The following is a 12,113-nucleotide window of genomic DNA, read 5'->3' as shown; positions in this document are numbered from 1 at the left end:
TCAAAAAATTTAAAAATTTTAAAAAAATAAATAAAAAAAGAAAGACACTGAACAAATTGTGGAGGGAAAGTTCATGTCTTATTGGACCAACTCAAGCAAGGTTGTAGGAGAGAGATGGCATTAGAGTCAGTTTGAATGGGAGACATGCGATAAAGAATAAATGTCCAAGAATAAATGTGAATGAATTATTAACTCTGATTGAGTATAAATTCACTAGCTTTACAGTCAAAAGAATTTTAGCACCATAATTTAGAACAGCAATATGGTATTGGAAGTGTTGTATGTGAGAGTGACTAGATATGTCAGGTGCTTTAAGACCTGCTTGCTTAGAGTTTACTATATTTGAACTTTTGAAAGGGAGACAGGTATGCCAGTTGAGCAGTCTTATTGTCTTCTGTACTTCCATCCTATATGTGGACTCATGATACTTTCATTAGGGAAATATGTATTTAATTTAAGTAATTATTTTACATATCCAATAATTTATCTGTTGACTGTGACAGGCATATAGTAAGGCTGTAGATGCCACTGATCCTCTTAAAGCGTGTTCGAGGCAGATGTTGGTAAAGACTCCTTAAAGGATGAGGTTTCTCATGCCTGTCTTAGAGGGTGAAGACAGAGAGTTGGGGCAAAGGGTGCATGGTATATGAGGCCTTTACAGGGTACAATTTAAGTTCTCACTCACAGAGTATCATATGCTCTATTTCTCTTTCTTAATCATAATTTCAGATTAAGATCTAGAAATTTCAAGGAGAAGAGATTGTCTTACTGGCCCTTCTTTACCCATTAGAAGTAAGAATACTGACTTATATGCCCTTACCTCTGTGCCCTTGGCAGTAAACAAAATTGAATACCTTGGGACAAAACAGGAAGACTACAAGGATGCTGGAACATTAACACATGGCTTTGTCATTGTCTGCCTGACTGCATCTTTTGAGATAGTGAGGACAAAGTGTGGACACCTTTGAAGTCTGTTCAGTCAGGTCACTTTCTCTGCTACTTGTGAAGTGCAGACGTGCCTTCACACAGAACCAGTAGTGACCTGGGAGGGAAACGTGTACCACAGGGCTGACAGACCTGCTGAATAGCAAACTGCATTCTCTCCTTGCAGTGCAACAGCTTATACCTTTGGAATGGGATAGAGTTCTCAGAGAGGACTGGGTGTGGAGCTTGACACATAAAATGCCCATATGATACATTTAACTGGTTGGGGAAAATAAGCAAGCAAAAGTGATTGTGATCAAAATTTAATTTTAAAATGAAACTCACGTTAAATATTAAGTTCTTGGGACTTGTGTGGGTTGTTTATAACAGTTTCTGCTACCAATTACTTGTATTTGGTGTACTTTAAAAAACCGTTTCCTAAACATTTTTTGTTTAATGTTTTAATATGAATGCAGAGAGCAACAGATCCCCGTTCATCATCATTTATCTCTTGCCAATCTCTTTTTCCTTGTAGTTATTATCAGATGCATCCCAGCCTCTCGAAAGTCAGAATTTTTCTCCTGTGGTGCGAGATGTAAGTTATAAGAATTTCTTTCTGTGGATATGCTTTTCTCCACTACTGTTTTTACTTTCCTCATTCCTTTACCCCTTCTCTGTCCATGTTTCTTTCTCTGTTTATTTGTCTTCTCCTAGTTCTTTGTCAATAAGTAATAAGCCCATTTTGGTAGGATTAAAATGTTGGATACTAAGGAAATGTCTTGTGTTTTTTGCTTTTAGGCAGTGATTACATCCAATGGTTTATTGACTGATAAATATAAATATATCCAGAAACTCCGAGAAAGCAGGTAAGCACTGTTCAAATTCTCTTGTTTTATGCATTTATTCTTCTTTTGGATTTGTTGAGTATTTTTAAAAGCTTCAATGGGAGTTTTTAATATTGTTCATTTAACATGTTCATTTTGTTAATAAAATGTGTAAATATAGAAAGTCCAAACTAAGTGGCCAGTACAACCAGTGTGAGTTATTTTTCGTTGGGGAGTAATACAGCATCCTCTAGCTGTATGATAACTTGTCCACATTTATGTATGAACAAGAAAAAAGTCAAGAAAGTTTCCATATGTACAGCCTTTTGTTCTGCCTCCAGCATTTTACATATTGGGAGTTCTGTTATAATCTCAGAGGAAAATGAGCACATTATCTCTTTCGGTGCTGCGAGTAGCTTGGGTTCTAGTTAAAGGTTTGGACTTTTTTGTTTAGTATGATGAGTAGGAGATGAGTCTTGGGTAGAAATGAAGGGAAATAGTGAAAAAAAAAGTAAATAGCGAGAGATAGTTTTCTCTTGGAATTCCTGTCAGAGTGAAGGAGCCACAGAATAATATGGTCAGTGTCTGCAAGAGAATTTTTTTAGATTCTCAACTAAGGCTCTTCCTCCATTAATGATTTTAGTGCTCAGGATTTGAAAACCTTAACATTTCTTTGGAATATTCTGATTTCCTCCAATTGATTGCACTTGATTTTTTTTTTTTTTTTTTTTTTTTTTTTTTGATGATGTGATTCTTTTATACCATATTGATTTTTAAAAATCAAACTTTTGGGGCCAGGAAGATGGTTCAGTAGAATAAACGCTTGCCTGGTAAGCACAAGGGCCTGAGTTCAATCCCTGGTTCTGAAAAAAAAAAAAAAAATCAGACTTTTTTTTCTCCCTTTTTTAGTACATGTTTGGAATAAACTATGTTGCACTTGTCCTAGGGAGTGAGCTCATGTACTGAACATATTTTGATTCTTTTTAATTCTTTTCCCTTCCCCACTCACCTCTGTCCCTCTGTCTCTAGATTTCCTTCTTTTATTCTTTCTTTCTTTTTTTTTTTGCAGAACGAGGGATTGAACTCAGGCCCTTGTGCTTGCCAGACAAGAACTCATTCTGCTGAGCTATCTCCCCAGCCCTCCTTTTCTTATTATGAATAATTATCATTAATTGTCCATGTTTGTCACCTTAAAGATTGCGTTCGCTGATGGCGGTTGCTACATGTGCATGACACATCTTTTATTCCTGTCACTTAGACTCTTGGTCCCCTTTGCATTTGCAAAAGATCTGTCTTCCTGTTTCCTTTTATCAGTCTTTTATTTTGCTCTTTATCTGTACTTTTAATTCCTGAAATAAGAGAAACTATATGGTGCTTAAGCTTATGAGGCTGATTTATTTCACTTAACATAAATGTCTCAGATTTATCTTTCTTTACAGCTGGGTAGTATTCAGTTATGTATAGAGTCTACATTGTCTTTATGCACTTGTCTGTTTATGGACACATGGATGGCTCCAAAATTTAGGTACCAGGAGTTGTGCTGCTATAAATGTAAATGTGTATGTGTCTGTGTAACATGATGGCCTTGGCTCTTTGAACAAGACTCCTAGAAGCAGAATTTTGGGGTGAAATGAGATTTCCAAGTTTAGTTCTTTGAGAAGTTTCCATTCTGTTTTCCAGAATGATAGTATTAGTTTATATTCACCCCAACAATGTAGAAGGGTACCATTTCCATTGCAGCCATGCCAGAATTTATTATTTGATTTCTTGATGATTACCATTCTTTCTGACATAAAAGCATTGTTTTAATTTGCATGTCTCTAAGGGCCAGAGATGCCAGAAATTTTTTTTTTGTATGTTTACTGGTCGTTTGTAGTGCTTCTTCTGAGGAGTGTGTATTGATTTCAGTTGCTAATTTTTTTCATTAGGTCTTTTGTTTAGGATATGCATTGGGGGGTTCTTTTTTCTTTATATGTTCTAGTTATTGGTCCTTTGAAGAGTAGCTGGCATTTTTTTTTCTGTATATTGTCTCTTTACTCTGTTGATTGTTTCTTATATTGTACAGAAGTTTTTTAGTTTGATGTTATCCTACTTGTTGATTCTTACTGTTATTTCTTGTATAATTGGTGTTTATTGCAGTACCTCTTTATTAGTACTGAGAAGGGCTAGCGAGATAGATCAGTGGACTGAGTGCCTGCTTAGGCAAGAAAAGGGACCAGGCTTTGAACCCTGGCACCACATGCTGCACCAGTCCTGGGCACACTGAGCTAGGCACTGAGACTGAGCATGGTGGCACACCCATAATTCCATTGCTGGGAGGTTGAAAACAGGAGGATCACCACTAGTCTGATCTGCATAGTAAGACCCTGTGTCAAATACACAAATGGAGGAGATGACCCAGGGCCGCCGGATCCTGAATAGACCTGGAAGTCAGGCCTGGCGGGCCACCGGAACCTGAATCAATCCAGAGCCAGAATGCAGGCCCAGCCTGGAACCCTGCAGCAGAACTCCCTGCAAAGAGGCTAGAGGCAAGACCCACCCAGCTGATTGAGGAGCAGAACATCTTGCCAGAGTGACACAAAGGGTTCAACTCCAATGGCTGCAGCAGGAAGAAGTGGTGCACAACAACCAGACCCCAGCCAGATCCAAGTAACACCCACCTGAAAGAATCTGAACTTCGTAGATCCAGACCTGGTGCTAAGGTAATAACTCTATCTAAACTCTACACCAAAGGTCAAAAGACAGTGGTTTACAGAATGACAAAGAGAAGGAACAAAATGCGGTCTCAGGCCCCAAGTCCACCCAGTACAAATGCAGAAGACACTAGCATAGAGGTAACTGGAAATCACACATCTAATATCTCTGAAATAATAGCATTGGAAGTAAAGAAACAGCTACAGAAAGGTCTAGAAGAAATCCGATCAGAAATAATTTCTGAACCAAAAAACTTACTGATAACTATAATCAAAGAAATACTAAGTGCTTCTAAAGAATACAATGATAAAAAAAATAGAGCAGAATATAAAAATGATGGAACCCCTGAATAAGCAATATAGGAAATAGAATGTATGGAACAGATTCAAAGTGATATACAGGAAATTAAAACCTCAATCACAAGCTAGCAAAACTGTTTGAGGGAAAGTGAAAACAGACTTTCTAACCTTAAAGTCACCATTGCAGATAGTGAAAAAGTAAGAAAAAATCTCTTAAAAACAGGTAGAATGCAGGAAAAAATAATTCAATACCTGCAAGATGATGCAAAGATGAACGATGTGAGACTAATAGGCATCAATGAGAAGGAAGGAGTCAATACAAATGATATAAAAAGAATATGGGCAGAAGTAATAGCAGAAAACTTCCCAAATATGGGGCAACAATCTGACATTCAAGTAACCAAAGCATATAGAACTCCAAATAACATCAAGCCAATGAAAACCACACCCATACATATAATAATCAAGATCCCAGAAATTTAGCACAGAAACAGTATACTAAAAGCTGCTAAAGAAAAGAAACAGATCACATTTAAAGGAAAACCCATCAGAATAATGGCAGATTTCTCTTCACAAACCATCAAGTCAAGAAGAGCATGGGGCAAAGTACTTCAAGTCTTGCAAGAAAACAAATTTGAACCCAGACTGATATACCCTGCAAAACTCTCTTTCAAGTATAATGGAGAAGTGAAATACTTCCATGACAAAGAACAACTAAAGAATTTCATAATGACAAAGGCAAGCCTACACAAAATACTAAATGATGTTCTAGAGAGGGAGCAAATTGATCACAGCCTCATGAATGAGAATGGAAAGAACCCACCAAATAGAGCAAACAAGTAAACACAGGAGAATAAGAGGTATACAATAGTCGTCTTTCAGTTATTCTTTTGTGTTCAGCGGCAAAATATTTCCATCAGCACATCCTACAAATGGACTTCTCTTCTATCCTGTGGGTCATGATTCCATCTGGGTCTACAGAGTGGATTTCAAAAAAATAGCTGTATCTCAGTCCCACAAGTGATGCCTGGCCACCAGTAACTGTCATGGTCATTATGCATGTCCACAACATGCTAGAACTTTGTGCGATATCCTATCCTCAAACTGTTAGAAGTGCTGGTCATTTATTTGCCATCCCAGTATTTATCCTATGTTTTAGTCTTAGTACTTCTTTGCTATCATGAAAACTTTTTCTTAGTTCAATTGTTTTGAAACATTTAATTTTTAATTAGTATTTAATTTTCTGACTATTGCTTAATCTTAATTTTTGTTCTAAGTTTTATACTATATCTTTGACTTACAATTTATTTAAAAGCCATCGTATGATATCTTCTCCTAGCATTAGAAACTTTAAAAAGTATATTTCCATTTTCTATTGACTTTATATTACTTCTTCCTTGTCTTTTATACACACACACACACACACACACACACACACACGAAAAAAATACATGTATAACCCAACGTAAGATTGGTACTGTTTCATAGAAATCTTCAATGACCTTTAAATAAGGGTTCATCTAATATATCTTTTATATAGTCCTGCATAACTATCATATTGAGAGCTCTTTATTGTTCATCCAGGAGCATACTGCAACTTCTCTTGCCTTTTGAATTATGCTCTTTGTTATTTCCTATATGCTATGTCTGGAGGTGTTAAAATATTTCAAGTCTGTATAACTAGAAAATCTTACTTTTAGTTTTCAAAGGTATGTTTGCTAAGTATAAAATTCAAAGAGGACAGATCATTTTTTTTCTTTCAGTCCTTTAATTAGTCTAGTTTCTTATACACTTGGTCCTTTTTTCATTCTACTGTAGAATAAGATGCTATTTAATTTTCTTCTTCCATAGCTAGTATTTTTTTATGTATATGCTTTAATGATTTTTTTCTTTACTATAAGTTTTGGACAATTTCATTTTTGTGTATCTTGGTATGATTTTATTTAAATTTCTTGTGCAAAAAGGTTCATTTTTCTTGGAAATTTGGTATTATAAGTTGAACTAAATTCAGAAATTTTAAATCTTTAAATATTTATTGCCTACTCCTTTCTACTTTGAGAATTCTAATTATATGAAGTTTCTTGGTTTTGACACAGTGAACTATTGTGACTGATCTGTAAATTCTTTCTTCATTTTGGACAATTTTTATTATTATGTTCATTTATGTTTTTAAATAATTTATTTTCAATTTGTAATCTATTAGAAAATTAAAATTAAAAAATTAAAAAAAACAAATACACAAATGGAAAATAAAAAAAGGAAAACTGAAAATTTATGGAAGTCTGTACAGTAGGGCATCTCAGATAGCAAGTCTGTAGCTCTTTACTATATGAAATCTGTAATAATGAGAAGTTGTATAGTAATAATGTCTTGATTATTGATACAGAGAACTCCTGTTTAGGTTCCTAGTACAAGTAATATAGACAGTGGTTGTTACTTTGTAAGCTGGGTTTGGGACTGATATCAAGACAGCAAGATTATGTTATTTAAAACACATAGAAATTGTCATTCTTTTTTTCTTTTTTAAAAAAACAGAGAACGCATTCAGCAACTTTCAATGAATATGAAGAAGAAGGTCTTGGTTCTTGGCTCTGGCTACGTATCTGGGCCTGTATTAGAATACTTGTCAAGAGACAACAATATAGAAATAACATTAGGTAAATAAGCCCTAGTATTTAAAGAAGAAAAACTGATTTCATAACATGTGGCCCTATACCTTTTAGATGACTACTTTGTTTTCAAAACTGGAGAAATAATTTTTTTTGTGATGTTAAAATGTGTATTTCTCCTTGTCTGGTGGCAGGAAATCTAAAACAGATGTTTTTGTTCTTGACATAGGCTCTGACATGATGAGTCAAATTAAGCATTTGAGCAAGAAATACAATATTAATCCTGTTAGCATGGACATTGCTAAACAAGAAGAAAAGCTGAGCTCCTTGGTCGCAAGCCAGGATCTGGTCATCAGGTATCTGGCCAGAAATGCGGGCCATGTATTGTATTTTTTTTGTAATTTCTCTTTTTTCTTCTCTCTGCCTTTTCCCTCTCCTTCACTGCTCCTTCTTTCCCCTCTCTCTTCCTTTCTCTCCTTCTGCTTTCATTTCCTATCTCTCCCTCTCTCCTTTCCTTTCCTGTCTTCTAGTCTTCTCTCATGAACTTTCATCCTGAAGTATGCATCCAAAACAGGCACAAACGTAAATGCGTAGCTGCATGAATTTTCACAGAGAGAAAACATCTATAATCATTATTCAACGCAGGAAACAGGGTATCACTGGCATACCAGAAGCCCTCTTCATGACAGCTTCTGTTATCCACAAGGGTAAATGTTATTCTAGTTCTAATATGCAGATTAATAATTGCCTGTTGTGAAAGTTTATGTAATTAGAATCTTTAAGTACATTTTCATTAATGGCTGTCTCTATTCAGTACTCTGAGTTGTTTGCTTTTGTCTGTAATTGTAGTTTATATCATTACTGTGCATTATTTTATTATATGATATATCATTATTCATTTGATTGTTGACTGATATTGAGGTTCTTGCTGAATTTTTTTTATAATATTATCATTATTTGTTTGTTTATTTATTTGGTACCAGCTCTTGCTATGTAGCTCAGACTTGCAGTGATTCTCCTGGAGTGGTCCTACTGTTTCAGCCTCCCCAGTTGTGGGAGTACAGGCATGCACCACCACACCTGGTGCTGGGGCTGGCATGGTCTGCGGTACCAGGAATCGAACCTGGGTCCTGTGCTTGCCAGGCCGGCACTTAGACCACCAAGCTCTCTCCCCAGCCTCTTTCTGGATTTTGACTATTGTGAATCATGCTGTTAGGCACATCTTAGCATCTTATTTTCATGACTATATATGTGCTTTCTGATGGCTTAAACCTAGAAGTAGAATCATTGGAGTATGCAGTACTCATGCATCATTTATTTTGATGTTTGTTTTGTCCTTTGAACATAAAAAAATTAAAATGAGTAGATACTCTAATTTATATGAATATTTTAAGTCTTATCATGAAGACAGATCTTAACATATAGTGATTACTGTTATTGAGAATAAATAAAGCTCCAGAATAGTGGGCATAGTGGAACATGCCTATAATCCCAGCACTCCAGGAGGCTGAGGTAGGAGAAACAAGTTCAAGCCCAGCCTGGGCAGGTTAGCCACTTAGAAAGACCTATATCAATCAATCAATCAATCAATCAATAAAATAAAAGAGGGTTAGGAATGTGGCTTAGTTTGAAATGTTCTGGGTTCATTTCCAGTACCTAAAATTAATGTGTGTTTAACTTCCACTCACAGAGATATATAAGATTAATTCTATAATGAAATTGGTTTGGAAATGTCAAAAGTGAGAATAGTCATCTGTTCTTAGAATATAATTTTGCCAAGATGAGAGGAGGAGAGTTGCCTGCTCACTCATAGTGACTACTCAATAGCTCTATCATTAGGTAAGCCTCAGATGATTTAGTTAGAGGAAGCGTGGTGATCTGCAGTTTAAAACACAGGCTTGGAAAACAGCCACAATGAAAGGCAACGTAATGCAAGTGGAAAATTTTATATTATGTCCCTAAATCTTTAAATATAGACTGGGGCCAGCCAGATATCTCAGCAGATTAAAGCCCCTGCTTAGGCAGATAGAGGGACCGGGTTCAATCCCTAGCGTGCCGTGCCAGCTGCACCCCCAGGGCCTGCTGAGAGGGCGATTGAGACTTGACCAGGTGGCGCACACCTGTAATCCCAGCACTTGACAGGCTGAAAAGAGGAAGATCCCTATGAGTCAGATCCATGTAGTGAGACCCTATAGACCTGCAGAACCTATACTAAATACATAAAAAATCACCTGGGCACTTATAGCATTACTCAATTTAGACAGACTTTATGTAAATTAATTTTTATTCAGCAGAAATTGACTGATTATTAATATATCCTGCCTAGCAGCCATATGATTATGAAAAGAAATTCTAACTCAAACTCAGAAATGCTAGCCTTCTATCTGCATCTTTAAAACAGAAAGAATTCATGTTATCACACTACATATAAGTATGTGTGATAAATTTGAAAAACACGGTAACATAACATAGTACTTTTTATAAGTTAGTATTAATTTTTCATTAGTATTGTGTAGATTGCTGTACCTCATAGACAGTTACTGAGACGCAGTACCTGACACCCACAACTTAAAGGAGGAAGGGCCTTTTATTTTGGCTCACAGTTTGTAGAGGTTTCAGCCCGTGTTTGGCTGGCTCCAAGATGGGGCAGCATGGCACAGGCCACAGCAGAGAAGTGGTCAGGGCATAGCGTGGGAGGCAGGAAGACTGGGAGAGCTGTGTGGGGAATGTGCCCCCCTGTCCACGCCCCCAGCGACCTCCTTCCTCCGTGCAGTTTCATCTCCCAGCATCCCATCCATCAGTGGACTGATGTACTTGTGAGAGTCCCTGCCCTGTCACCCCATCTCCTCCCCAGCACCCCCTCTATAAGCCTGTGAGACTTTGGGGAGACATCGAGGTATAATTCAGGCAGGCCCGTAAGCTAGCAGAGTATAAATATTGTTACGTATTCTACAGAGTTATTTATCATTCCATGGATAGAATACAGATGCACTCAAGCATATCAGTGTGTATGAAAATTAAAATAGCAAAGCAAAACTTTTGAAAGACCTAATCAAAAGCATGACTGCAGCTTCATGTCGTGCTCACCGCTCCTCGCCACGTGGTAGCCTGTGCACCAGTTTACGCTATGGAGCTGTTTTGCCATGGGCTGTGTTTGGAGTCTACTTTGAAGGCAACACATAAGCCATCTGATCTAGTTTGACACTTCTGTGGCAGCCACCTGGGAAATGTGGAAGTGAGCAGAACAGCAACCCTGTTTCTTAGTAGGAAATCCAAGAAAGAAAACCATGGAAATAAAAGGATAAATGGAATAGATTCCATCAAATGGTATAAAAAACAATTGGATGGTTATAGAGGAAGGCGATCTGCCTTTGGGGTAATCTGTAAAAAGTTCTTGGAGGAAAATAACTATTCAGCCATTTTTTTAAATTTTATTTTATTAGTACATGTTTGTAGCACATGCAGCTTACAGTCATCTTGGGGAGTGGATACCTGTATATACTACACCTCGCTTCTTTTTTCAGTCCCCTCCTTCCCTTCCCTCCGTCCTCCTCTAGTCTCCTCTCCTCTTTATTATTCTTGTTGGGTGGCATATAATGTTTACATTCATGTAAATCATTGAGTGCCTTTACATGACACATCTTTATTCTACTTATATAGCCTTCCCCTGCAGCTTGTCTCCTGAGACCCCGTGCTGCGTGGGATTCATCTCCTTGGCCCCTGCTAGCCATCCTTTTAGAAAAGGGTCAGACTTGAATCAGAGTGTGTGGGGGTGACAAGCACTCCAAGGGGCAGGTGCAGTAAGATGAAAGATCCAGCGTGGAGAGGTAAAGGCTTTTAGTAGAGAATGACAGTCGCTTCTGTGGTTCCATCCATGATTTATGAAAAAAAAGATGGAAAAATAGGGAAAGATAAAGCAAGCCCCATGGTAGAGGCTTTTACATGTGATCACAGAATGAAGGTTTTCTGTAGTTTACAGTGTGGTTGGTCATTGTTGAAAGAATCATTTAATTACATCAGTAGCTTAAGACCAAGCTGCAGTGTGGTGCAAGGTAGGCTGAAGGGCAGGTTGGAGAAGAGCTTCTGCCTAGTCTCTGCTTCTCTTTTCAAGCCTGTTGCCATACGTGCTCCATCCTATTGTGGCCAAGGTGTGCATCGCTAACAAAGTTAACATGGTCACAGCGAGTTACATCACACCAGCACTAAAAGAGCTGGAACAGAGGTGAGTGTCAGCCGTTTCCAACCCAGACGTGGCAAGGTGCCTTGTTTCTGTGCTCTCTCTCATTGTCTTTTTCCGCTCTCCACCTGTGACAGTGTGAAAGAGGCCGGCATCACGGTCATCGGCGAGCTGGGATTGGACCCTGGCCTTGATCATATGTTGGCAATGGATACAATTGATAAGGCCAAACAAGTGGGAGCCACGGTGAGCCCAGGTGGTAGCCGCTGAGGGACACGTTGAGAGGTCTAGCTCCTCGAATACAGAAATGATCTTTCTGTAGTTTCGATAAAAGAGTTTTGTTGTATTCTAACTCATCCCTCCGTTAGGAATTTCAAATAAAATTGTACAAGTACACACACACACACACACACACACACACACACACACATACACATATATATGTAGGATAAAATAATATCTGAGTGTTAAATAGCAACAAGTTTTTAGCAAAATAGATGCTATCATAGTATTTTGGCTTAATAATGATGGAACTGACCAAGAATAATTGAGGTAATGTAAATTTTTAAATAAGCAAAATGTCTAT

At 37.5% G+C, this 12,113-nt stretch overlaps 1 protein-coding gene across 1 annotated transcript in view; it reads left to right on the top strand.

Moving 5' to 3' along the window:
- Aass (aminoadipate-semialdehyde synthase) overlaps positions 1 to 12,113 on the top strand; it is an 84,633-nt gene that overhangs the window by 50,821 nt on the left and 21,699 nt on the right. Inside the window, exons 12-17 of the mRNA XM_023703431.1 lie at positions 1,460 to 1,519; positions 1,723 to 1,790; positions 7,277 to 7,398; positions 7,580 to 7,706; positions 11,462 to 11,572; positions 11,665 to 11,773. Coding sequence (XP_023559199.1) covers positions 1,460 to 1,519; positions 1,723 to 1,790; positions 7,277 to 7,398; positions 7,580 to 7,706; positions 11,462 to 11,572; positions 11,665 to 11,773 — 597 coding nt within the window. The remainder of the gene's footprint in view (positions 1 to 1,459; positions 1,520 to 1,722; positions 1,791 to 7,276; positions 7,399 to 7,579; positions 7,707 to 11,461; positions 11,573 to 11,664; positions 11,774 to 12,113) is intronic.

The sequence above is a fragment of the Octodon degus genome, unplaced genomic scaffold (assembly GCF_000260255.1).
Source record: "Octodon degus isolate 3935 unplaced genomic scaffold, OctDeg1.0 scaffold00170, whole genome shotgun sequence".
In the NCBI taxonomy this organism is placed as follows: domain Eukaryota; kingdom Metazoa; phylum Chordata; class Mammalia; order Rodentia; family Octodontidae; genus Octodon; species Octodon degus.
The sequence above is the reverse complement of the archived record's forward strand: the minus strand, read 5'-3'. Positions and strand labels throughout refer to the sequence as shown.